This window comes from Lampetra fluviatilis, chromosome 1 (genome assembly GCF_964198595.1).
Source record: "Lampetra fluviatilis chromosome 1, kcLamFluv1.1, whole genome shotgun sequence".
NCBI lineage: Eukaryota > Metazoa > Chordata > Hyperoartia > Petromyzontiformes > Petromyzontidae > Lampetra > Lampetra fluviatilis.
Window position 1 is genome coordinate 13338389 of NC_136275.1, and position 26352 is coordinate 13364740.

At 45.7% G+C, this 26352-nt stretch overlaps 1 protein-coding gene and 2 non-coding genes across 4 annotated transcripts in view; 2 read left to right on the forward strand and 1 right to left on the reverse strand.

The window, feature by feature from the left end:
* The window catches only part of LOC144932715 (dynein axonemal heavy chain 5-like), a 95011-nt gene that overhangs the window by 37481 nt on the left and 31178 nt on the right, over positions 1-26352 (forward strand). For both annotated transcript variants that reach the window (XM_078857085.1, XM_078857095.1), the window contains exons 26-42: positions 372-575; positions 1625-1705; positions 2372-2776; positions 3221-3339; positions 4397-4533; positions 5305-5467; positions 8740-8851; positions 9897-10025; positions 15497-15696; positions 16471-16624; positions 17062-17328; positions 20936-21064; positions 22015-22230; positions 22813-22959; positions 23404-23576; positions 24177-24355; positions 25548-25735. In XM_078857085.1, the coding sequence (XP_078713211.1) occupies positions 372-575; positions 1625-1705; positions 2372-2776; positions 3221-3339; positions 4397-4533; positions 5305-5467; positions 8740-8851; positions 9897-10025; positions 15497-15696; positions 16471-16624; positions 17062-17328; positions 20936-21064; positions 22015-22230; positions 22813-22959; positions 23404-23576; positions 24177-24355; positions 25548-25735 (3003 nt within the window). The remainder of the gene's footprint in view (positions 1-371; positions 576-1624; positions 1706-2371; positions 2777-3220; positions 3340-4396; positions 4534-5304; positions 5468-8739; positions 8852-9896; positions 10026-15496; positions 15697-16470; positions 16625-17061; positions 17329-20935; positions 21065-22014; positions 22231-22812; positions 22960-23403; positions 23577-24176; positions 24356-25547; positions 25736-26352) is intronic.
* LOC144937071 (U6atac minor spliceosomal RNA) lies at positions 3561-3686 on the reverse strand. Its single transcript, XR_013637563.1, has one exon. It is a non-coding gene; the product is annotated as a U6atac minor spliceosomal RNA (small nuclear RNA).
* Positions 3687-3775, forward strand: LOC144937075 (U6atac minor spliceosomal RNA). The gene has a single exon (XR_013637564.1). It is a non-coding gene; the product is annotated as a U6atac minor spliceosomal RNA (small nuclear RNA).

Sequence of the window (26352 nt, forward strand, 5' to 3'; positions counted from 1 at the left end):
TGCCACATGAGGCCCGCCACTTTAAAATGACCCATAAACAATACCGGGCACTTCAATAATCTTAGCCACATTAAGTAGGTATTAGAGGGAAATATTTGATCTGGCAACACCGTGTTTCTAAGTTTAGCAAACTCTCTTGTTGTCTTGCAAGTATCTCTGAGCACACTGTTAATGCATACATTCCTAGAGTGATCAAAGTTTAGTTTCAACGAATGTGTGACCGACTAAAGCTATTTTAATGTCTTACTAGGCCCACAGGAAGGACAAGATTCCCAACCTCTGATGTAGGCCATGGAAGTCATATTTTGATCAAACACAACCAGAGAGAATAATGGAATATTGAGAGATTCCATAAACACTGCTGTCCCCAGTTGGAGATGCAGGTGGCGCGGGAACTTGGCGACGAGAATATCGTCATCAAGCAGATAAACCCACGGACGCTGGACAAGCAGATCACCGAGCACAAGGACGTGGGCAAAGTCATGTTCCACCTGAGCTCCGTTCTGTCGTTTCTTCGTGTGGAGTCCACCGAGGTCCTCAAGAACTTCTCATGCTTCTCTAGCCTCTGGAGCCAGGTGAGCCTCCCTCCACCCAAGTGAGACTTAAGAATGACGGAGGAGACTGAAGTGATTACTGAGGTGAATTCTCTCTGGGTGAGGAAGGTGGCGTAGAGGATTTTTTGCTTGCTCCTATGACCCTGGATGGAACAGAGGTGCAGTGGATAACGCACCGATATATAAATCCGGCAACCTGAATTTGATTGCCAGCTATGGCTAACGTGAGCTGATCAGCCTTCCGGACCAATGTTTTTTTCCAGCAGCATTTGTTTAAGCAGATAAAATCTTGACTTTAGATGTCTGCCTGAAAATGTTGCACGAATTTTCTGACATATTCTTTGGTTCTTTCGGTAAAGTCACATAGATAGAAAAATAATAAGAAATAAAGTGAATAAAAAGAATTAAAATATAATACAAATAAAAAACTCTAATTTAGACTGTAGCCTGGTTCTATATCAGTGAGTGTACTGGCATTCTATAATGTAGATTGTAGCCTGGTTATTAAGTTTGGTGAGTGCTGGTAGTTTATAATGTAGACTGTAGCCTGGTTCTTAACCTCGGTGAGCGTACTGGCAGTCTATAATGTAGACTGTAGGCAGTACACTCACCAAGTTTAATAACCACGCTACAGTCTACATTATCGACTGCCAGTATGCTCACCGAGGTTAAGAACCAGGCTACAGTCTACATTATAGACTGCCAGTACACTCAGCTTAATAACAATTGCTACAGTCTACATTATAGACTACAAATACACTCACCAAACTTAATAACCAGGCTACAGTCTACATTATAGATTGCCAGTACACTCATTACGATTAAGAACCAGCCTACAGTCTACATTAGTGTTTTTTTAATTTATTTTAAATTTGTATTCACTTTATTTTTGATTATTCTTTTTCTATATACTTGACTTTACCCAAAGAACCAAAGAATATAAATTCCTTCAGTCACGAAAGTTTTAAGTCAAAATTTAATTTTCTGACATACAATATTACAGTTGTGGAACGAATATCCAGTGCTAAATATTGGTTTCACTAACCAGAGAACGAATCTTTGTGCTCCAGGAACCAGAGGAGATGGTGAAGGAGTTTATGACAACAGATCCCACCATGTCGGAGTTTAACGCACAGATGGTGTACTATGCTGTGAGTGAATGTGATCACCCCCAGTAAATTACTAAACACCCACCTTCACGTTTAGCGTCAACAACATGTAGGTGAAATTTTAATGTCTGCTGCATTAAGCCACTTAGAAGCTTGCACACATATTGTCATCAAAAAGTAAAGCACAATATCAGGCACTCTACAGGGCCAGTTGGCTCAGAGTTCAGAGCACTGCTTTCACTGCTGAGATCCTGGGTTCAAATCTGGCTTTCAGCTGCCTGTATTTGCCCAGCATAATTACTTGATGATCTCAGCTTGGTCACCAAAGATTGCTGCACTGAACATTCCTTACCTTAAAAGTGTTTCTCCACTTAACATGAATCAATTCCATCTATCAAAACAAAACATATATCAGTTTGATTCATGCAAGCAACATTACTCTGAAAAAGCAGAGTGGGTTTGAAAGTGCTGCCCCTCTACTTATGTGGACTAGGTCACTTGATTGGATTTCAGAGGCAGTCCTGTGGTATCCACTTCCTTGGGCCATTCTCTATCACGAAGAGTTGCATTAATGTGCAAGAGATGCATCTGGATACTTCGTCTCATGGCAGGCCGCAAATAGCACAATTGGGATGAAACTGGGGAAAAGTGACAAAATAAAATACAAGGTCAGGCACTCACCCAGCCTGGTTACCCTTCTCCCTACAGCAACTGGAGCAGCAGGTGCAGGATTTGCCGGCGCACTTTACCGTGGGGCCCGTGCTTGCCATGACCGAGCCACTCAAGTTGGCGCTCGTGCAGGAGTGCCGCACGTGGAAGCGTTCGTTTGGCGCCGCCCTCAACCGTAAGGCGTCGGCCTCCACCGACGAGGTGCTCGCCTTCTCCGAGGCCATGGCCAAACATTTGGCGCGGCCCATTTGTGACCTGGAGGATGTGCGGGCGGCAATGGCGGTTCTGGCCGAGCTGCGCGCCGCCGAGATTCAGATGGAATCGGCCATCGGGCCTGTGGAGGAGGCCTTTGCCATGCTCGCCAAATACGACCTCACGTTCCGCGACAGCAGTGCTGACCGCGTGGATGGCCTTGCGTACTGCTGGAAGAACCTCATGACCCAGGTATCGTCCTGTCGTTGCTTTAAAGGAGAGACTAGGAACCTATTTCTTCTTTAAAATATATACTTTCTTTGCTCAAACGAGCATTGAGACAGTGCTCGTTTCATGTTTACATCCATGACACGGTAGTGTAAATTAATTATTCCTCTGGCAGAAGTTAATTTATGCATAGGACAAACAGTGTCGACTGTTTCACAAAGTAGTACTAATTTTATCGACCCTGGAAGAAATATGGGCTTAGTCAACTCCCAAACAGATGAGTAGTAGGTGGGGCCAATGTCAGATGAATGGCCACTCACTATGTGGGCAGGACTAGTAGTTGAGTGGGCGTGGCTATGTAAAATGTTGTGGGGCTGATGGATGGAGGGTCTTCCAGTTCACCATGTGTCCCCAGTTGAGCTTCCCAGATATTTGGGAGCTACAGATGATGCCCCTTGATCCCTGCAGAGTGTGCAGGTGCAGAACACGCTGGTGGTCTTGCAACCTACGATGAAGGCCGACTTGCTGACCGGCGTCGCGCAGTTCCACCAAGACCTCTCTTCCTTCCACCTCGACTACGACACCCAGTGAGTAGAGCCATCCTCCTGTCTGTCCTCATGTATGTTCGCTCATTTGACTTTGCAACCAGCTTCCTGTGAAGCTATTTCTTTCACTTATTAATAAATAAGTATATTGTTTTGATTTAAAGCTTTCGTGACTGCAGGGATTCATATTCTTGGTTCTTTCGGTAAAGTCACGTAGAAGGGAAATAATAAAATAATAAAAATATAAATCAATAAAAATTCTCACAAAAACATGGTTAGATGCCACGAAGTAGGTGGCAATGCCTGAACCATATGTGTTGTAAAGACCACAAGGGTCTCTTCCGTCCTTATCAAGGGGAGTGCTAACCTTCTCTCCTTTCATACAACACATAAGGATGGAAGAGACCCATGTGGTCTTTACAACACATATGGTAGAAGGCATTGCCACCTACTTCGTGGCATCTAACCATGTTTTTGTGAGAATTTTTATTGTTTTATATTTTTATTCTTTTATTATTTCTCTTCTACGTGACTTTACCGAAAGAACCAAAAATATGAGTGTATTGTTATTTACAATTCCATACAGATGTCCCTGCGTGTTTGGCTTCTCAGCAGTTATACAGCAAATGCTGTGATATCTGTTATATTTTTGTTGTCTTTTTCCCCAATATATTCCAACTGTGCTACCAGCGTCATGTCACGAGATGCAGGATCCATTTGGAGATCTCTGACAGCAGAACCCCCATGTGTCAGAAAATGCCCATCGAAGAGATCTCTCACAAGGCTTTTTCCAAAAAAAATTTCTCGTGGCCTTTTTTATCATTTGCATAATAAAGGTTACACTTTGTCATATAAATTGCTGCATAACAAAAGTAATTGGGGGTTGATTCAGACGATCATACCTCCGAGGTCCGCAACACGGGAAGTCAACAGGAGTTGACCTCTGGATAGACTTGTCTCTGTAGAATGTAGAATTTCCAACACTGTCTCAGGGCTGTAAACAGGAGATGAGTAATACCTCAATTGTTTGAGCAGGAAATCACTTTGAATGTTGACAGTTATCTTAGTTGAATAATTACACATTTTGCGTCCGTATCAGGGGGCCTGGAGAGGCAGGGATCGCTCCACAGGAGGCAAGCGACCGACTGCAGATGTGCCAGATGCAGTTTGACGACCTGTGGCGGAAGTTTACCACCTATTCGGGTGGAGAGGAACTCTTTGGGCTGCCGGTCACAGGTGGGTTGCGTGATCGTCCTGTGTCAGATGTACCGTGCAGATTCATCAATGTTTGGCATTTGTATTTCTCAATATGCTTCCACCAGATGTGGAATTCCGTCATTGTATGACTGCCAGAATTCTAAATAAATATCTCATTAAAAATGTCGCTGCCACATTACTCGCACATACTTGTAAATGAAACCAGATCACCCCAATACTCTGATCACTCCACTGGCTCCTATTTCTATCCCAGCTCAAATTCAAGATCACACTTTCTGTCTTCAAGATCCTCCTCACACTCTCTGCTCCAGCAATCAAAACCTTCTGTCAAAGCTCCTCAGTGAACTTTCTCTCAGTGGGAGATCGCTCATTCTCTTCTGCTGCCCCATCATCTGGGACTCCTTTCCTCCTGCCATGTGTGATATTGACTTCCTGCCCCTGTTAAAGTCCAGGCAAAAAAAAAACATGTTTTCCTCTGCAATAAATTAGCCTACTGTTTCTATACAATATCTTGAAATGCTGAATTATTTTGATATTTTATTTATTCTCATCATATTGTAATTGTATCTTATTGCTCATTACATGACTTCTTCAGCAATGTTTGACCTAGTCACTTGATTCGAAAATAGCAAGTAAAAAATATAAAGGATAACCATAATGTCAAGAAAATATATCTCTGTCAGTTTAAGGACGGGAAAGCGGTCATGAATAATGATACACCACTGTGCGACCATTCCACCACCCTCCATCCCACGCCCTTACCCATAACCACTGCTCCTGTACTTGCAGATTACCCCGAGCTGCAGCGGATCCGCCGAGAGCTGGCGCTGCTACAGAAGCTGTACGGGCTCTACAACACGGTCATCGAGAGCGTCGACGGATACTACGAGATCCTCTGGAGCGACCTCGACATCGAGAAGATCAACAACGAGCTGTTGGACTTCCAGAACAAGTAGGGACTGGCGGGTGGAGCGACCCCACTGTGGAGGGGGTAGTGGGGCTCACTGATGATAGCAAAAGCGAAGGGGGAAGCTACACCCATGTCATTCGTTATTTAAGGGCCCCAGTTTTCTGTTTGCTATGAGGCTGCATTGCCTCAAATATTGGAAGAAGAAGTCACCCCCTGTGAGTGGCTGGCTGAGGTGCCATCTGTTGAGGAATTACTGAAGGCGATCCAGAGCCTGAGACCAGGAAAGGCACCGGGCAGAGATGATCTCCCAAGCAAAATGCTGAAGGAGGGTGGCGTTTGTGCACAGACAGCCCTACATGACATCATAACAACAGTCTGGACCACTGGACGGGTTTCAGGAAAGGGCGGTCCTGCACAGATGCCATATTTTCTGTCTGTCTGCTACAGCAGAGGTGTAAGGAATTCCAACAAGACCTACATCTCTGCTTTATTGACATGGTCAAGGCTTATGATACCATCAGTAGGCCTGGGCTCTGGGTTGTTCTTTGTGCTTTCGGAGTCCCTGACCCGCTGCTCACAATCATTAAGGACCTTCATGATTGTGAGCGGGCCCGGGTAAAACTACGTGGCCGGGAGTCGGAGCCATTCCCTGTTCACTTTGGGGTGCGACAGGGATGTCCTCTGGCTCCCACATTATTTAACATCTATTTCAACCACGTAGTTCGTGAAGCCTTTAATAGCTGTACCGGATGAATTTCCATCTGGTACAGATACAATGGGAGGCTGATCGATGCCTGGGTGCAGTCAAGGGATGGCTCCCTATTACTCAACCATGTTACGTATGTCGATGATCTGGTAATTGCTGCTCACTCAGAGGAGGAGTTGGAGGTGCTGTTGCTGAACCTGGAGCTTGCCACTAAGAGGTGGGGACTTACCATTAGCCCCACCAAAACTAAGCACCTGCCTGGGTATTTTGTACCATCGGACACTCCACCCCCACAACTCCCAATTGGTGATGGGGCAGTTGTGGAGAGAGTGGAGAGTTCCCATACCTTGGCAGTGTGTTCATGACCGGCTCCGGTTTGACAGCAGATGTCTCACTCCGAATCAGTCGAGCGGCATTATCTTTTCATTGGTTGCGTAACGCTGCGTGGAAGCTACCTGGTCTGTCGCTCCGCACGAAGCTTCAGGTCTTCTCAGCCACAGTCATTCCCTCCCTTCTTTACGCTTGCGAAATGTGGACCCCCCTAATGGAACATCTTTGCCGTTTAGAAACATTTAGGCTGGCCTGCCTTCGATCCATCCTGGGTTTAACCAGGCTGGATTGTGTGAGGAGCTACATATCCTTGAAAGATCTGGACAAAGTCCAATCGGTAAGCTCCTCCGGCAGGCAAGGCTGTGTTGGCTGGGTCATGTAGCCTGCATGCCCAGTCACTGCACGCCTAAACATCTTTTGTTCGGCCCGATCGAGGGGACTAAACGGGCGTGGCACGGGCTAGAGAAGAGATGGAGTGATGTGGTACAAGAGGATGTGGAGCTGAGTGGACTTGCCGATGACCGGTACCAGCGGTGTCAATATCGGCCTCTGTGGAGGAGGCTCTTGAAGGACGCTACTGGGCAGTTGGAGGCAGTCGCCCTCCAACAACAATGGAGGGGGGAGGAGCGACACTCACAACAACGAGCGGGGCCCCGGGTGGCTAAAGCACAGCAAGTTGGCACAGTAGGGGCACAGGTGGTGCATCAGCCAGTCATCTCAGTCAGTCGACCCGTGGCACCTGGGTCTGCCCCGTGACCTCCTGCCAGCAGGCGTTCGACACTTCACGTGGCCTCAAGGTGCACATAGCCTGGCACAAGCGTCGTGGTGACGTCAACGCCACTTAGTGGTGAATGGTGGTTGTTGTTGTAGTGGGGAGCGGTAGTGTAGCGGTTAGTGCACTGCGCTACGAACCTCGCTACACGAGTTCGATTTCTGCTGATGGCCAACACCAGTGACGATTATCTGAACTGGTCCTGGGCCTCCCCTAGGTCGACTGAGCCTCAAACTAGTACCTGGTGTGGTGTGTAAACATCGCCACTGGGGAGACAAAGGCGGCCGGGGGTGGTGCTGGCCACCCACCCTCTCGTGTGCCCTGCCGGCCTTTATAGGTGCTCGATAACAGAACTTGCCCCAACAGTCTGTTAAGGTTATATGGGAGATATTTGTCTTTATAGACAAGCCTACTCCACCTTTGTCTTTGTATGCGTGTATGTGTTTGTATGTGAATTCGAGGCCTTGCCGAATGCACGGTAAACATTCAGAAGTGACTGCTTTCTGTTAACAATTAATATTAAAATCAACAATTGGAAATAGTTTCTGTTCCATTAGTTTAATAATGGGTAGTGTTATTTCATTTCACAGAATCATAGGAAGTGCAGAGCGTATGTACAGCGATACGATACGATACAGGTGTAATGCGGGCGTAAACGACCTTCCGGATGTGACGTCACGTGGGAGAAGGGTTCGGGTCTTTAAGGGGAGAAACCGGAAGAGGAAGGGAGGTTGTGGAGACTGGACTAGGGTGAGGCCACGCAGGGCGAAGGCTGGGAGGAGTGGCGAGATCGCCACATACACTCGGAGAGCGGATTGGCACCGTCGGCCAGCGGTGACCAACCCAGGGAGCAGTGGCGAGGCTGCAGCGAGAGCAGCCAGCGAGGCTGCACGAAGAGGCAGCAGTGGGACTGTTCAGAGAGGGAGAGCAGTGGTGGAGCTGCAGCGAGGGCAGCCGGAGAGGCTGCGCGAGGAGATCAGCAGCGAGGCTGCTAGATGCTACGGGAGCGACACGAGGAGATCAGCAGCGAGGCTGCTAGAGGCTACGGGAGCGACAGCAGCGTCGGCGCCGAGCGGAGGGTCTCAGAGGGAGAGAGCCGTGTAGGAAAAGTAGACGAACCCGAATAAAGGACACCAAGCCAGATACCGTGGTCGAGTCTTTTATTACACAGGTAGCAATAGAAAACGGATGACAGCGTGATACAGGACTGAGAGAAAATGGTTTCCGACATACGGAAAATTAGGGTTATGGATATTTCTCTTTCTGTTGGTGCTGAGCACCTGTTGCTTCCTCCCGGGTTGTGCCGCAGTGGTGCCATCTCTCCTCTCTCCCATGATTTCTTGTCCTGAACCCCTCTCCACCTTCCATACTTTTACTTTTTGTAATAAAAAAAAATGTATATAAAGCATCTTGAGATGCGATTACATTAAGTTGCTATGTAAATTGTTTTTGCATATTTGAAAAAATCTAATTATTTTTGCTGTTGACTTTTGTTGCTCTGGCCAGGTGCCGCAAGCTGCCGAAGGCCCTGAAGGAGTGGCAGGCATTTGAGGACCTGAAAAAGAAGATCGACAACTTCAATGAGACGTGTCCGCTGCTGGAGATGATGGCCAATAAGGTCCATTTGTGTAACTTAGCATCACCAAATGGAAACTTTGGTTGTGAGAAATAACTACCAGTTTCCTTGACAATTTCCGCTATTTTGTTCTGCCGATGCAGAAGGAGAAATATAAGGTTAAGGGTACACATCTTTATCCAAAATTAATTTTCTTCACTTGCTACTCCTCCCTCTCACTTAGTCAAGTTTTCTGTCCAAGGGCAGGTCCATAGCTCAATCTCCTTCCATCCCATCCTGTCCCAGTCCCCCTCTTCATAGCTATGGCTTATTGAGCTTCTTGAACCATAGCTATGGAATAACGGTTGACGTGGTTTCCCGTTGCCTTCTGCACTGGTATTCCTTCTAAATGACACCATCAACGGATGCAGTTTACTATTATAACTAGGACAAGCACTACACCACATCCTATCTCAGTTTTCTGTCTAAAGAATCCTTATCTTATTAGGGGCAGTGACATGGCCCAGCCGCTTGTTGCAGAGGTTCACGGTTCGAATCCGGCAGGCTGCACTAGTTAATACAGCGGTTGTATTAAAAAAATATGCACCGTCTGCTGCAGAGTGAACGTTAAAGATCCCGTGATGTCATTCCAAGAAGGCTAGGCCGCCATGTGTCAGTGTCATGGTCCAAATTAGAAAACTTACTTACATATTTGTTAATTGGAAAATGCATAGCATGTATCGCCCCCTACAGCAAACAAGTAGCAGGACGCTCCTGAGAAACGAGTTGAGACTCGATCATTATTACATCAGGGTAATGCAGTGTAATATGAATAATAACAGTTTTAATAATTGTCTACAATACAGTCCAATGTATAACCATTGGCCCCCATGCCTCCTCTTCCACTCTCCTTTACCTTCTCCCGTGTCCCACTGTCACCTACTGTATGTATATATGTTGAATGTCTTTTGCACCATACGTAGCCAACCGTGCTATTCAGAGGTGTGGGGGAAGGACAACAAACTTTGGTCCCAGGTTCCGGCTTGCGGTCACTTTTTCTGGAAGAAGACACTAACCATCGCCTGTCTGCGCCCCCGTACTGCCACAGGCGATGATGTCGCGACACTGGGAGCGCATCACGACCGTAACTGGACACACATTTGACATCGAGTCAGACCATTTTGCTCTCAAGAACATCATGGAGGCTCCTCTTCTCACGTCCAAGGATGACATCGAGGTACCGCCCACTCTTCCTATCTTCCACACAATTCAACATGCTCAGCTAGTTATTCAAAGTGATTAATGATGAACACAGTTCTAGATTTGAAGCTTTCGTGACTGCAATGATTCATATTCTCAGGTTTTTTCGGTAAAGTCACGTAGGTAAAACATTAAAAGTCATGAAAGTAAAATAAAACAAAACAAAAATAAAAATAAAATTCACGACGTTTCGGAGGCAACACAAGTCTCCGTCATCAGGTGGGACCGTCACAGCCAGATTAGCTGCATCAAGTGAAGCAATGATTCAAGATGTAATCCCTTATAAGCAAGTTGAAGGGGGGAGGAGAGGGGGGGGGAGTTCATCAGAATGTGGTAGCCAATGAATGGAACGTATCGGGAGGGGGGGGGGGGGTGGGAGGGGGAGGGAGCCAACAAAACATTTGGCGACGGCTTGGACGCGGCTGCTGCGCACGCCAACACAATGGGCAGAAAGGGGGGAGGGGAGGTCTGATACACATGATAGAACAAAGGAACGAAAATGCCCATGTTTATACCAATGCAGGCTGAAAAAATGAGGAGAGTACTGTTAAAAATAACTGGGGATGTTAACACTCGGTGAAGTAAATTAAAATAGTGCCTGTCAGATAAGATGGTCCAAAAAGTGTAATTAAGTCTTTTTTGCGTGGTTAATAACATCTTTCCAGTGATTACTGAGTTTGTACCCATCATCACGGTTGAAATTATGTCTGTGTTTGTATATTTGTATGGCTTCGTGTACAAACCTTTGATGGTAGCCAGGAGGCTTGCAGAGAACCTTGGTCTCGGAAAAGACAATTTCATGAGAGCCCGCCGAGTTGTAGCAATGATCGGCAACGGCCGAAGAATCAGTTCTGCCGTGTTTCAGATCTGACTTGTGCTCGCGGACACGATCAGCAACATGACGTTTTGTTTCTCCAATGTAGCAATCACCACAAATGCAACTCAATTTGTAGACTCCAGGATACTGTAAGTCAGGAACGACATCCTTCACAGATGGAATCAGATCACGGATTTTATGCACTGTGCTGAATCGGACTTGGATCTTATGTTTGTTTAGAATTTTGGAGATCTTTTTGGTCACGCCTGCTATGTATGGTAACGTGATAGTTTTGGTCGGAGTTTCATGTGGTTGTTTCTGTGTGGTGGGAGAGACAGCTTGGCGGATAGTACGGTCAGAGTATCCGTTCATCCTGAGGGCCCGATGTACATGTCTTAATTCATCAGTCAGGTGGTGTTGGTCAGAAATGCCATGGGCTCTGTGGTATAGCGTTTTGATGAGAGAATTCTTTTGAGATGGGTGGTGGTGGGAATCCGGTTTCAGGTAGGAATCTGTGTGGGTGGCTTTCCTGTAGACAGAATGTCCCAAGGATCCGTCAAGCCTCCTCTTAAACAGAATATCCAAGAATGGTAGTTTACCGTCTTTCTCCACTTCCATGGTGAATCTGATAGATGGGTGTCTAGAATTGATGTGGTCCAAGAAGTGGTTCAATGCTGGGAGGCCATGTGGCCAGATGACGAAAGTGTCATCCACATATCTCTTCCACAGGGAAGGACGCAGGGTGGATGTCTGGATGGCGTCTGATTCAAACTTTTCCATGAAAATGTTGGCTATAACTGGTGACAAGGGGGAGCCCATAGGGGTGCCCTCATTCTGTTTGTAGAAGGTGCCATTCCAGGTAAAATAGGTGTTGGTGAGGCAATGCCTAACCAGCGCAGGTACATCAGAATTCAATCCCTGTTGGACTAAGTCCTCAATTATTGTTAGGGTGTCCGGTACTGGGACTTTGGTAAACAAAGATACTACATCAAAGCTGACGAGAATGTCATCAGGAGATAGTACCATGTCCTTAACCATAGAGACTAATTGGGTTGAGTTGAGTACTGCCGAAGAGGTCTTGCCTGTGAAGGGGAGCAGAGTATCTGATAGAAAACGGGCTAGTTTGTACGTCGGAGAGTTTATCGTCGACACGATGGGTCGTAGCGGGGTGCCTTCTTTATGGATTTTAGGAAGACCATAGAGTCTGGGAGGTCTTGCCGCCGATGGTTTTAGAGAGGGACGTTTGCTTGGTTCGATTAGGGAAGTCGAACTCATGATGATACTGTTGGTTTTTGTCGTTAGGCTTTTAGTGGGATCGTTTTTAATTTTGGAGTAACTCCCATCATTAAGAAGGTCCAGGATTTTGTTGTTGTATGAATCTTTATCCATGATGACCGTGGCATTGCCCTTGTCTGCCGAGAGGATGACTATATCATCTCTCTTTTTTAAATTCGCGAGTTCAGAGCGTTCGTTTTTGCTGATGTTACTAGTGGGTTTCTTAGCATTCTTGAGAATAGTAGCTATTTCAGCTCTTGCTACATCAGCATGGATGTGTCCTATGCCTCTGAGGGCTACATCAATCTGAGAAATCATATCCTCTACTGGTATATATTTAGGGGTGACGGCGAAATTTAGTCCTTTGGCCAGTACCGTTTTTAGATTGTCAGAGATTGGAATGTTACTCTGATTAATCACGGTCTTGTTAACATCCAACAAGAAACCAGAGCCACACATCGCAAAGCTGGATGTTAACAAGACCGTGATTAATCAGAGTAACATTCCAATCTCTGACAATCTAAAAACGGTACTGGCCAAAGGACTAAATTTCGCCGTCACCCCTAAATATATACCAGTAGAGGATATGATTTCTCAGATTGATGTAGCCCTCAGAGGCCTAGGACACATCCATGCTGATGTAGCAAGAGCTGAAATAGCTACTATTCTCAAGAATGCTAAGAAACCCACTAGTAACATCAGCAAAAACGAACGCTCTGAACTCGCGAATTTAAAAAAGAGAGATGATATAGTCATCCTCTCGGCAGACAAGGGCAATGCCACGGTCATCATGGATAAAGATTCATACAACAACAAAATCCTGGACCTTCTTAATGATGGGAGTTACTCCAAAATTAAAAACGATCCCACTAAAAGCCTAACGACAAAAACCAACAGTATCATCATGAGTTCGACTTCCCTAATCGAACCAAGCAAACGTCCCTCTCTAAAACCATCGGCGGCAAGACCTCCCAGACTCTATGGTCTTCCTAAAATCCATAAAGAAGGCACCCCGCTACGACCCATCGTGTCGACGATAAACTCTCCGACGTACAAACTAGCCCGTTTTCTATCAGATACTCTGCTCCCCTTCACAGGCAAGACCTCTTCGGCAGTACTCAACTCAACCCAATTAGTCTCTATGGTTAAGGACATGGTACTATCTCCTGATGACATTCTCGTCAGCTTTGATGTAGTATCTTTGTTTACCAAAGTCCCAGTACCGGACACCCTAACAATAATTGAGGATTTAGTCCAACAGGGATTGAATTCTGATGTACCTGCGCTGGTTAGGCATTGCCTCACCAACACCTATTTTACCTGGAATGGCACCTTCTACAAACAGAATGAGGGCACCCCTATGGGCTCCCCCTTGTCACCAGTTATAGCCAACATTTTCATGGAAAAGTTTGAATCAGACGCCATCCAGACATCCACCCTGCGTCCTTCCCTGTGGAAGAGATATGTGGATGACACTTTCGTCATCTGGCCACATGGCCTCCCAGCATTGAACCACTTCTTGGACCACATCAATTCTAGACACCCATCTATCAGATTCACCATGGAAGTGGAGAAAGACGGTAAACTACCATTCTTGGATATTCTGTTTAAGAGGAGGCTTGACGGATCCTTGGGACATTCTGTCTACAGGAAAGCCACCCACACAGATTCCTACCTGAAACCGGATTCCCACCACCACCCATCTCAAAAGAATTCTCTCATCAAAACGCTATACCACAGAGCCCATGGCATTTCTGACCAACACCACCTGACTGATGAATTAAGACATGTACATCGGGCCCTCAGGATGAACGGATACTCTGACCGTACTATCCGCCAAGCTGTCTCTCCCACCACACAGAAACAACCACATGAAACTCCGACCAAAACTATCACGTTACCATACATAGCAGGCGTGACCAAAAAGATCTCCAAAATTCTAAACAAACATAAGATCCAAGTCCGATTCAGCACAGTGCATAAAATCCGTGATCTGATTCCATCTGTGAAGGATGTCGTTCCTGACTTACAGTATCCTGGAGTCTACAAATTGAGTTGCATTTGTGGTGATTGCTACATTGGAGAAACAAAACGTCATGTTGCTGATCGTGTCCGCGAGCACAAGTCAGATCTGAAACACGGCAGAACTGATTCTTCGGCCGTTGCCGATCATTGCTACAACTCGGCGGGCTCTCATGAAATTGTCTTTTCCGAGACCAAGGTTCTCTGCAAGCCTCCTGGCTACCATCAAAGGTTTGTACACGAAGCCATACAAATATACAAACACAGACATAATTTCAACCGTGATGATGGGTACAAACTCAGTAATCACTGGAAAGATGTTATTAACCACGCAAAAAAGACTTAATTACACTTTTTGGACCATCTTATCTGACAGGCACTATTTTAATTTACTTCACCGAGTGTTAACATCCCCAGTTATTTTTAACAGTACTCTCCTCATTTTTTCAGCCTGCATTGGTATAAACATGGGCATTTTCGTTCCTTTGTTCTATCATGTGTATCAGACCTCCCCTCCCCCCTTTCTGCCCATTGTGTTGGCGTGCGCAGCAGCCGCGTCCAAGCCGTCGCCAAATGTTTTGTTGGCTCCCCCCCCCCCCTCCCGATACGTTCCATTCATTGGCTACCACATTCTGATGAACTCCCCCCCCCTCTCCTCCCCCCTTCAACTTGCTTATAAGGGATTACATCTTGAATCATTGCTTCACTTGATGCAGCTAATCTGGCTGTGACGGTCCCACCTGATGACGGAGACTTGTGTTGCCTCCGAAACGTCGTGAATTTTATTTTTATTTTTGTTTTGTTTTATTTTACTTTCATGACTTTTAATGTTTTACCTACGTGACTTTACCGAAAAAACCTGAGAAGATGAACACAGTATTTATCAGCTCTTTGTTAATGGTGATATTGAATAAAGACCTCCCCATGCCATGGTGGCTATTAGACCGTACTTCACCATTCTGGTCAGTGTGAGTTGGGCGGGCATCTATGATTGGTACAGATATCACTTGCCACTGATGTTAGCCATTATGTCACTTCTCCCTTGTGGTGAAGAATGGTCAAACAACCCCTATGATCAACACAGCCTGGGGAGGTTTTAATCCATCAGTGTACAGATTCTCTACCTATTAATTTGCACGTGGTTGAGCAAGCGTTTTTTAAAACGTAATTTCTTTAACTAAAGGGCTATAGAAAAAAAAGTTATAGCTTCAAAGAGTCAGCCATGTGTTGACTGCATTAAGCGGATCTGTGTAGAGAGAGGTCAAGGGGGCTGTAGAATTCGGGGAGCTGGATTTCTCAATGCACGGTTTGTCGTCATCATCATCGCTGTGCAGGACATCTGTATCAGCGCCATAAAGGAGCGTGACATTGACGCCAAGCTGAAGGCCGTGGTGAGCGAGTGGAGCAGTCAGTGCTTCACGTTTGCACCGTTCAAGACGCGCGGCGAGCTGCTGCTTAAGGGCAGCGACACGGCCGAGAAGGTGGCCCTCATGGAAGACAGCCTCATGGTGCTCGCCTCGCTCATGAGCAACAGGTGATTGGGAGAGAAGCGTAGAAGCTTGCGGGGGGGGCGGGGATAGAGGATGACGACATTTGGAGCTGCCGATGCATAATTTGGGATGATGGCTGGTGATGGAATAGCACACAAAGGGGTGAACATGTCTGAGAGGATGACCATAAGGGGTTATGCTCATTACATGTTAATATTACATTAAGGCTAAAGCACCAACAAAAGTACAAATTAGATAGAACAAATTATAAAAAAGACAAACTAGATGGTAAATTTTTGCCAAAAAGATCGTTTGCATTTAACCACAACCTTGAATCACTTGGAGAGGGGGGCGGTGAATCGTTTTATGGCTGATAAACGAGCCTTGTTATTTTTGTGGTAATGAAATTGATACTGCAAAATATACTTAATTCGATTTAATCTGATAAATATTGAGATGTAAATATTCTGATTAACAACACACAGAAATGTGCGCAAAAAACTCAGTCTCGAGAATTATGTAAAAACCAACAGTTTCTAAAGAACTGCATTGAGGTCCTTCAGCAGTTCTTCAGGAATTGTTGATGATTTTTGCACATTGCACGAGGCTGAATGCATGTTTATATACATGTTTGAAACTTTTTTTCTGGCCTGCACTGAGTTTTCTGTTATGATAAATATTCTCTTCATGAGTATGAGTATAAATATTCTCATTATTTACAGATTTGAGACATTAAACACATGATTATGTTGACTATGTTCAAAGCATTTATTTACAACAGCTACTGTGTAACCGATGCCCTATCTTTGCTGCTGCAGGTACAACGTGCCCTTCAAGCCAACCATCCAGCAGTGGGTGCAAAAGTTGTCCAATACTACGGAGATCATCGAAAACTGGATGATGGTGCAGAACCTCTGGATTTACCTGGAGGCTGTGTTCGTTGGTGGAGACATTGCCAAGCAGTTGCCCCAGGTCTGTCCTACTTCCTGCCCTAGACACACGATCCACACTTCTCAAATCCCAATGTAATCCATATACACATACAGCCTTTCTGTCAATTCACTGTTGGATGAGGGTCTCCCCATGCCTGTGGTTTTTAGGGGTTATATGGCCATGATTCACCACCATGTTGCCCAGTGCAGGTTAGTTTAGAGGAGTTGTTTCCCAGGAACCAGTTCAGATATCTCTGGATACTGTTATATTTCAATGCTTCAGATGAGATGTTATGTCGGACGAATTGAGTTGTAAATCCTTTTCCTTGGTAGCCACAGTCAAGAATTAAACTCTGGTCACCGGGTTCAAGAGCACCACCATTCCCACTAAACGATCACACACGTTAGCATAAATAACTCACTTCGTTTTCACTGCTGCTGTCGGTTTGTGATTTGGGTATGCGGGCACACCTTTAGGAAGCCAAGCGATTCCAGAACATCGATAAGTCGTGGCAGAAGATCATGCAGCGCGCACACGAAATCCCGGGCATTGTTGTGTGCTGCGTGGGCGACGAGACGCTGGCGCAGCTGCTACCACACCTGCTAGAGCAGCTGGAGATGTGTCAGAAGAGCCTCACGGGCTACCTGGAGAAGAAGCGCCTGGTCTTCCCCAGGTTTTTCTTTGTGTCCGACCCGGCCCTGCTGGAGATCCTGGGTCAGGCGTCAGATCCGCACACAATACAGGTGTGTGTGTGTGTGTGTGCGTGCCACAGATAGGGTTAAGGATAGGTGTCCTGCAAATCGTGTCACACACATGGGAAATGAGTGGTGGTGGTGGGGGGGATGGAGAAGGGAAGGAGAGAGAAGAGGAAATGCGGAAGACTTTTTGTTCTCCTCTGCCTCCCTCATCATTTCCCCATACAAAAAAATCCTTCCACTTCCTGATATTTCATCCCATCCTCAATCTAATCTTCTAGAATATAACCCTCTCTTGTTACAACACATCTCTTGATACAATTGCGTCTAGATGCTTTGAACGTGCATATTTTACTGGAAAGCCACATAGAGCCCTTTGGTTGCAAGCTTTCGTGACTGCAGGGATTCATCTTTTTGGTTCTTTCGGCAAAGTCACGTAGAAGGAAAATAATAAAATAATGAAAATAAAACATAATAAAATAATTCTCACGAAGTTTCGGCCACAACACAAGCAGCCGTCTTCAGGTGGAGAACAGGGTTGTCAAGGAGACAGAGTCTGGATGGCACGCCCCAGGCTTGGAGCGACTATTTATGCTGGGATGGAGGAGCGAAGAGCGTCTTGACAAAAATTATTTGCATATCAAGAGGAATTTTGCATATTTATGGGAAATGCAGATATGCGATTAGTACTACTTGTGAAATGCGTAGGAGGTTTGGCGAGGGGTTTAAAGTCATTATGCCCATGCATTATGCAGGATTAGCAGTGTCAAAGGGAGGGAGTAAGGTTAGAATTAATAAAGGAAGGAATGTTAATAATATGGCGCCGCAGCAACTAATATACTTATAGACTATACATTGTAATATTACACTATGTATTATTCTACCCACCCAACTGTATACCACACTGCTATATATTCACTATACAATTACGATACTATATATTACTTATACATTGTATTAAACATTACACTTTAATATTATTTATTATTATACAATATGCTATACACTATACCATTGACCGTCGCGTGAAAGGTACTAAGAGGAAGCAACGAAATATGTCAATGGGAGAGTGGTGGTAGGAAGCTTGCAGCGGAGCAAAGAATCCATTCTCTGCGGAGAATACAAGATATATAGTCAATGTCAGTGAGTGGACTGCAGTCTGAAAGTCACCGTAAACGTGAACACAATCAGTTAAGATCCGAAATGGTTTATTACGTCCTTCCAATGATTGCTGAGCCAGAATCTATCTTCTCGGTTGAAATTGTCTCTGTGTTTGTATATGTGGATCGCCTCTTGGACGAATCTCTCATGGTAGCTGGATGGCTTGCAGAGAACCTCTGTCTTGGAGAAGTCAATATCATGTGAGCCCACTGAATTGTAACAGTGATCTGCCACGGCTGAGATGTTTGCCCTACCGTGTTTCAAGTCTGCTTTATGTTCACGGATGCAGTCCGAGACATGTCGTTTGGTTTCTCCAATGTAACTGCTACCACAGAGGCAACTTAGTTTGTAAACGCCAGGGTACTGTATGTCTGGAACCACGTCTTTTACAGACGGGACCAGATCACGGATTTTATGTACTGTGTTGAATCGGACCTGGATCTTGTGTTTTACCAGGATTTTGGAGATCTTTTTTGTGACCCCAGCAATGTAGGGTAAGGTGATGGTTTTGAAAGGCTCCTCAACAGGATCCTTCTTGATGGTTGGAGTGATGGCTTTGCGGATTGTGTAGTCGGAGTAACCATTAGCCTTAAGAGCTTGGCGTACGTGTTTGAGTTCACTGGCAATATGTTCCTGGTTGGAGATGCATTGGGCTCTATGGTATAGAGTCTTGATGAGGGAATTCTTCTGGGATGGATGGTGGTTGGAATCTGGTTTTAGGTAAGCATCCATATGGGTGGCTTTCCTGTAGACAGAGTGGCTCATTTAACCATCAGGTCTCCTTTTAATTAGGACATCCAAAAAGGGTAGCTTGCCATCTTTTTCGACTTCCATGGTGAATCTGATGGCTGGGTGTATGGAATTGATGTGGTCGAGGAATTGGTCTAGAGCAGGCCGGCCATGTGGCCAGATGACAAAAGTGTCATCTACGTACCTCTTTCATAAGGTCGGGCGAAGAGTGGCAGTCTGGATGGCGTCAGTCTCAAATTTCTCCATTAAAACGTTGGCTACAACCGGATATAGGGGGAAGCCCATTGGGGTGCCCTCAGTTTGTTTGTAGAAAGTTCCATTCCAGGTGAAGTATGTGTTGGTTAAGCAGTGTCCCACCAGGGGGGGTACCCCAGTATCCAGTCCTTGATGAACCAAGTCTTCAATGATTGCGATGGTGTCAGGTACAGGAACTTTGGTGAATAAGGAAACCACATCAAAACTGACAAGCAGGTCGTCTGGGGACAGGGAAATTCCCTTGATTGTCGATACCAGATCAGTAGAGTTTAGTACCGCAGAGGTGGTTTTTCCAGTGAAAGGCCGTAGGATTTCAGACAAAAAACGAGCCAGTTTGTAAGTGGGGGAGTTGATAGTAGAGACAATGGGACGAAGAGGTGTATCTTCTTTATGTATCTTTGGAAATCTTGGTCGCCTGGCTGCAGAAGGTTTCAACGAGAACTGTTTGGTTTGATAAAATAATGCGGTTGAATCAGAAATGATTTTGTTGGTTTTAATGACGAGGCTGTTGGTGGGGTCTCTTTTTATTTTTGTATAGCTACCATCGTTGAGTAGTTCTTGAATTTTGTTGTTGTATTCTATTTTGTCCATGATGACAGTGGCATTGCCTTTGTCGGCTGAGAGGATGACAATGTCATCCCTCTTTTTTAATTGAGCTAATTCAAAACGCTCATCTTTGCTGATGTTGCTAGCTGGCATTTTAGCATTTTTGAGGTTAGCAGCGATTTCAGATCTTGCTACGTCTGCAGCGATGTGACTCAGGCCCTTGAGAGCCACATCTACTCGGGCAATGATATCATTAACTGGTATGTGTCTAGGTGTGACTGCAAAGTTTAGTCCTTTAACTAAAACGGATTTTAGACCATCCGAAATAGAACTGTTACTGCGATTAATTACGACTTTGTTAACGTCTAGCTTTTCAGTGTGTGGGTCCGGTCTCTTGTTTGAGAGGCGGTTAAATTTGCAAATCAAATTGTCCTTACATTTGGTCGACATAGCGGCAGCTGAAGAGGCAGTCATTTTTTCTACATGTTCCCAATCTGATGTAGACATTGTTGCAGTCAAAGATAAGTGTGATTTGTAGAGTGTCTTGTCTAACTGATCTAGTTCGGTGCGTGTAAGTCTGATTTTCTCTGAGATAAGAGCTAAGCTAGTTCTAGACAGAATTCGTTTAGCATTAGAAGAAGTTACGGCAGCAGAGGTTAATGTAAATGTGATTGGTATTACCTTAGAGTCGCGGCATCTCTTCAGAAAGGTGAGAGACTCGATTAGCTGAGCCTTCTTATCCCGGAGCTTGTTGAAGCATCTTGAAGTTTTGTGGAAATCCACCCCATAGTGGAGGTTAAATTTCGATTTAAAGCTTTCGTGACTGCAGGAAAGAACCAAGAAAATGAATCCCTGCAGTCACGAAAGCTTGTTGTTTGCGAGTACCTGCTGATGCGGTGAGGCTGCCGTGTTGCTGAGTATGCGCGTGTACGCATGCGTGCAGGCTCACTTGCTCGGTCTGTTCGATAACGTGAACCAAGTGGGCTTCCACGAGAAGAACTACGAGCAGATCCTGAGCATCCAGTCCCAGGAGGGTGAATCCGTCACCCTGGTGGAGCCCGTCATGGCCCAGGTAAGTACATTATTAAAGTGTATTATTCACTACTCCGCGTGAAATAATACAGTGAAAATGTTATGCTTCTGCTCACGGTACAGGCATAGTTTATGGTTTTGTTTACTCTACTTCATGTATGTTGTATATAATTGGTTCACGTAAGCCATGCACCTGCTGGAGCTGCTGCATAAACCGCAATGGCAAAATAAAATAATAGATTCTGGAATTTAATTACAACACATAATTGTAACAATTCATTAAGTTGTGAGGGGATGTGAACAATTACTCACCCACTACTATCATGCATCCCACGGCTAAGGACTCACTGTACCAACGAACCGGCAAAGCTTTACAGTGTTGTCGTGAATTGAACACAAAACAAGAATGAAAAATCATGCACATGCACATATTGTGCCATACTTTGCAACATGTTTTAGTCCTTGTAAGTATTTAATTAGCGATAATAACATTACCTTTCAAGCTGCACAAGGAGCTGATATCTTGTGTAAGTATTTCACCGGGAGGGAAGCGAGGTGCTCACGCATGATGTATGATGTCATCTTCCTCAGCCAGCAAGGCAAATACTTTTACTGCTGGTTTTTATCTCCAAATTTTGGGAAATCTTTAATCGAATTTGGCCATTTTTTTATGGAAAGTCCTTAACATCAACACAGCTTTATACTAAAATATAATTTACATTGTATCGTTTTCACGAGAGTTATCATGACCCCTCGCTACAGATAGACAGACGTATAGACAAAACGTGCTAATGCATTAACTCGTTCAAATTTAGAAAAGCTTTCAAATCCCTACATAGCTGAGTGCACAAGAATCACTGGAACCAAAGCGCTGTGATCATGATACCCCTACTGAACATCTGTGAAAAAGGGCTTTATACCTCATCGGATTCCTCCAGTGTAAATTAATATTCTGATTCTTCTGATGTGCGACCGTGGCGCGGGTGGCAGGGGAATGTGGAGACGTGGCTTGGCTCGTTGCTCACCGGCGTGCGCAGCACAGTGCACGCCGTCATCCGCCAGGCGGCCGCCATTATTGAGGACGGTGCCTTCAAGCTGCACGAGTTCCAGACCTCCTTCCCGGCACAAGTTGGCCTCCTGGCCATCCAGATGATCTGGACGCGGGACTCTGAGGTGGCCCTCAATAATGCTAAGAATGACCGCAAGGTGGGGACCAGTAAATGCAACGTTTGCTTGGAGAATGAGGCCACGTTTCTGGCCTTCACAGCCCTTACCCCCTCTTCTTCTTCTTATGGCTGCTGTTTCCACATTTCTAGTTGCTCAGAGGTAACCCTGATCGCTCTCCTCCACTTCCGTCTGTCGAAGGCCTCCTTTGTTGTCACCACAGATATTCTCATGTATCTGTTTATTTCACATTACCATCTTGTCTTCCATTTTCTCTCCTTCCCCGAATCTCTGTTTTAAAAACTCTGTGATGTTGCACTCCACAACTCCACACCATATGGCCAAACCATCTCAATGTTCCTTCCCGTGCTTTAGCAACAATACTTCACCCCACCAACACCATCCCACTTCTATCCTAAAAGCAGGTTTTCTTTTTTTGTAAAGTGTCTCTAGATGCAATTTCATTGAGATGCTGTATACATTATATTTGCTATTGTAATCATTACCTATAATTTAACCATTAATACTTTTGTTTTAAAACCAACACAACTTAGAGAAAACGTCATTCCAGCTACAAAACAAAAACTTACTGATCTGATGAGTGTGTGTTGCACAATGATGTAGATCATGCCAGCCACCAACCAGAAGTTCCTGGACCTGCTCAATGAGCTGATCGACATGACAACACGCGACCTGACCAAACGCGAGCGCGTCAAGTACGAGACGCTCATCACCATCCACGTGCACCAGAAGGACATCTTTGATGACCTGGTGAGGGGGGGGGGCAGAAGTGGGGGTGTGGGGTTTCAGGTGGTCGTGACGAACATGGGAGGAGTGCATGGAAGTTGTTGGTGGGTCAGGGGTGGCCCATGCCAAATACAAAAACACACATAAAAAATCAAACACATCCATAGACTGCTACAGCTTTTTGAAGAAGAAAGAATGAAACTAAAGACATGTTAGTGGATGGCACACGCACATACACGCTTTTAAAGCTTCACCACTGATGTCAGATAAAGCAGATGTGCCAAACTAATCAGGTTGAGAGCTTGCAGTCACCCCCGGTTCCATGAATTGTCCAATGACTCTATGTTTTCTGTCGTTAATGAGATGTGGGATGAGGCTTTATGCAGAGGCCACCTGTAATTAAAGCAATGGACCCTAGCTGTCCAAGTGAATGGACTGATGGACTTACTCACTTTGTGTGCTACGCAGGTGCGCATGAATATCAAGTCGACGGCCGACTTTGAGTGGCTGAAGCAGTCACGCTTCTACTTTGTGGAGGAGACGGATAAGTGCCTTATCCAGATCACGGACGTCGACTTTCACTACTGCAATGAGTACCTGGGCTGCACCGACCGCCTGGTTATCACCCCGCTCACCGACCGGTCAGCACCCACATCCATCCTGGCATCATACCTTCCTCCTCTATTGGGTTAGCTGTACGAGCACATGTATATATATTGCATGTTTTGTCAATCTATTGCTGGGTGAGGGCCTCCCTACGTCGTATGGCTTGGGGTAATTTGACGGTACGTTACCATGTGCGAAAGTGGAGGGTGCCAGCATCACATGCTTAGAATAGACATTCGTTATTTCTTCATTTGACTCTGCGAATTTGTTAATTTTATTTTTGTGTGTGCTTCACAGCAAACTTGTGTTATTATTAGTGGAATAATTAGTTTTTAATAATTCGTTTAGAAATAGGTTTTTACATCTGAAAATCATCATACCTAATAACTTTGCTTACATCAAGCCAAAGTGTCTGTTAGCTGCAAAAAAAACATGCAACACTGTTATTAGAAATTGAAACATGTAAAAGGTGACATCTGAAATACATTTTCAGACATAACTTCAAGTCTTCTACCCATTTGAACCCAAACGTGCCCCCTCCATTGTTCACGTCCCATGAAATGTAGGATCCTCGGCAGGTGATGAGCTCAGCAGCTAAAGCAAAAAGCGTGCGGTGCCGTGTGTTCTGCTTTCAGGTGCTACATCACGCTGTCCCAGGCACTGGGCATGAGCATGGGTGGGGCCCCAGCTGGGCCAGCAGGTACCGGCAAGACGGAGACCACCAAGGACATGGGCAAGTGTTTGGGAAAGTACGTCGTGGTCTTCAACTGCTCTGACCAAATGGATTACCGTGGGCTCGGCCGCATCTACAAAGGTTTGTGTCACGACTCCCTCCGTGCTGCCCCCGTGACCGTTTCTATTTTTTGGCTGCCACCACTTGTCTGTTTTCTTGTTCGTCATCCACATCATCAGCTACTGCTGTCCACTGCTGGATGAAGTCCTCCCCATGCTGTTGTTATCCATTAGAGGCCACTGCTGCTCCCATCCATCTTGTTACGTCAGCTGGATTAAAATCAAGGCCTCAACTCTGACTTAATAAATTACTGGGTGAGCCAGTTGTTGTCCTTGTAGAGTCTGTATGATTGCTGCAATTATAGCTCATTATTTAAACAATTAAGTACATATTGCCCTATTGACTGCCGCAATCTCTACAATATTCCCATGAAAGTATTTTGCTTCGCAAGGTTACTATAAAGTTCATATCATCTTCATATAATTTATGAAACGGGACTGCATCTCAAAACACTGTACACAATGCTCAGAAATAACAATATCATCAAGGTGTAATGCGAGCAAGGATTGAGGGGGGCGGAGTCTGGGTCACGTGAGGAGAGGGAAGAGTTAGGGTCACGTGGGGGAGAGGATTTAGGGAGAGAACCGGAAGGGGATCGGGAAGTTGAGACGTAGTGAAACGGGAGGAGGCCACGCTGGGCAGTACGGGGAGAGTGGCGCGATCGCCACGTGTTGGGAGACGTCGGCACCGTCAGCCATCGGTGTCAGGGCGCAGAGGGCTAGCGGGCTGTGGAAGGCTAGTTGCAGAGCGGAGCAGCAGGGTGGCTGCAAAGCGGAGCAGCAGTGTGGCTGCAGGGCGGAGCAGCAGTGAAGCTGCAGAACGGAGCAGCAGGGTGGCTGTGGAGTGATCGTCGGAGGAGACGCGGGCCTGAGCGAGGACGCCGAGTGAGCGAGATTTATACGAACCCAAATAAAGGACAACGGAGATCGACACTGAGAAAGAGTCCTTTATTACAAAGGCAGTAAGGGGGACAGGAAGATAGAGAAGACAAAGAGTAAGCTGCAGCAAAATAATATAAAATACTATAATTGTTTAAATGCAGCAATTGATTCTGCCTCCCTTGTTCTCTTGCTAATCCCCCACCATGTGTTCCCTCTCCTTCATCTCCTCCCTCCAACCTTGCCTCTGCTTTGCCGACTCTATACCTCTCCCCCCACTTCCTATCTCTGTGTCCCTTTTCTCCTTCTCCTCCTCGCACTGTCTGCCTCCGCAGGGCTGGCCCAGTCGGGCGCGTGGGGCTGCTTCGACGAGTTTAATCGCATCGAGCTGCCCGTGCTGTCGGTGGCCGCTCAGCAGATCTACATTGTGCTGCAGTGCAAGAAGAACAAGCGCACGCAGTTCGTGTTCACGGACGGCGACAGCGTCGAGATGGACCGCGAGTTCGGCATCTTCCTCACCATGGTGAGCCAGAGGCGTATATAGAATTTTCTCAAGGGTGGTGGGGGTAGGGGGCAGCCCTAAAATGTAACGCTTTTTAAATCGGCCTCTACACTATAATTAATATTAATAACAAGGGGGGGGAGGAGGGGAGCGATCACCTCCATCGCACCACCCCGCTACATCTGCCACCGTGGTGAACAGTGACTCACCAAGGCCTCAGTGACTTGGTTCCATGATGAGCAATGGCTCCCCAGGCTCCCGTTCTGCGAAGTGCACACACACTCGCTGAGGTACAAGTCAATGTCTCCCAAGGTTCAGCTGTTGTGAACCAACATGGTCCACCTTTCCACATAAACCGATCTTTTCTGTTCAAATACAGATCGTCATTGCACACTGTACTTACCTGATGATTGGTAAACATGGCCCATGTGACTCAGAGCAGACACCAATTGAAATTAAGATATAGGATTGTACTTTAAATTAAGTTCAGATAAAAAAATGTCTTCGCGCTTGCTGTGTGTAATGATTTCATTTCTATTTATATATTGGTCAATGAAAAAAGTCAACACTGGTCAGTAGTGACAACTGAAGTGTGGAAAACTCTGGTGTAAGTGATACATGTAAACCAATGTATGTGC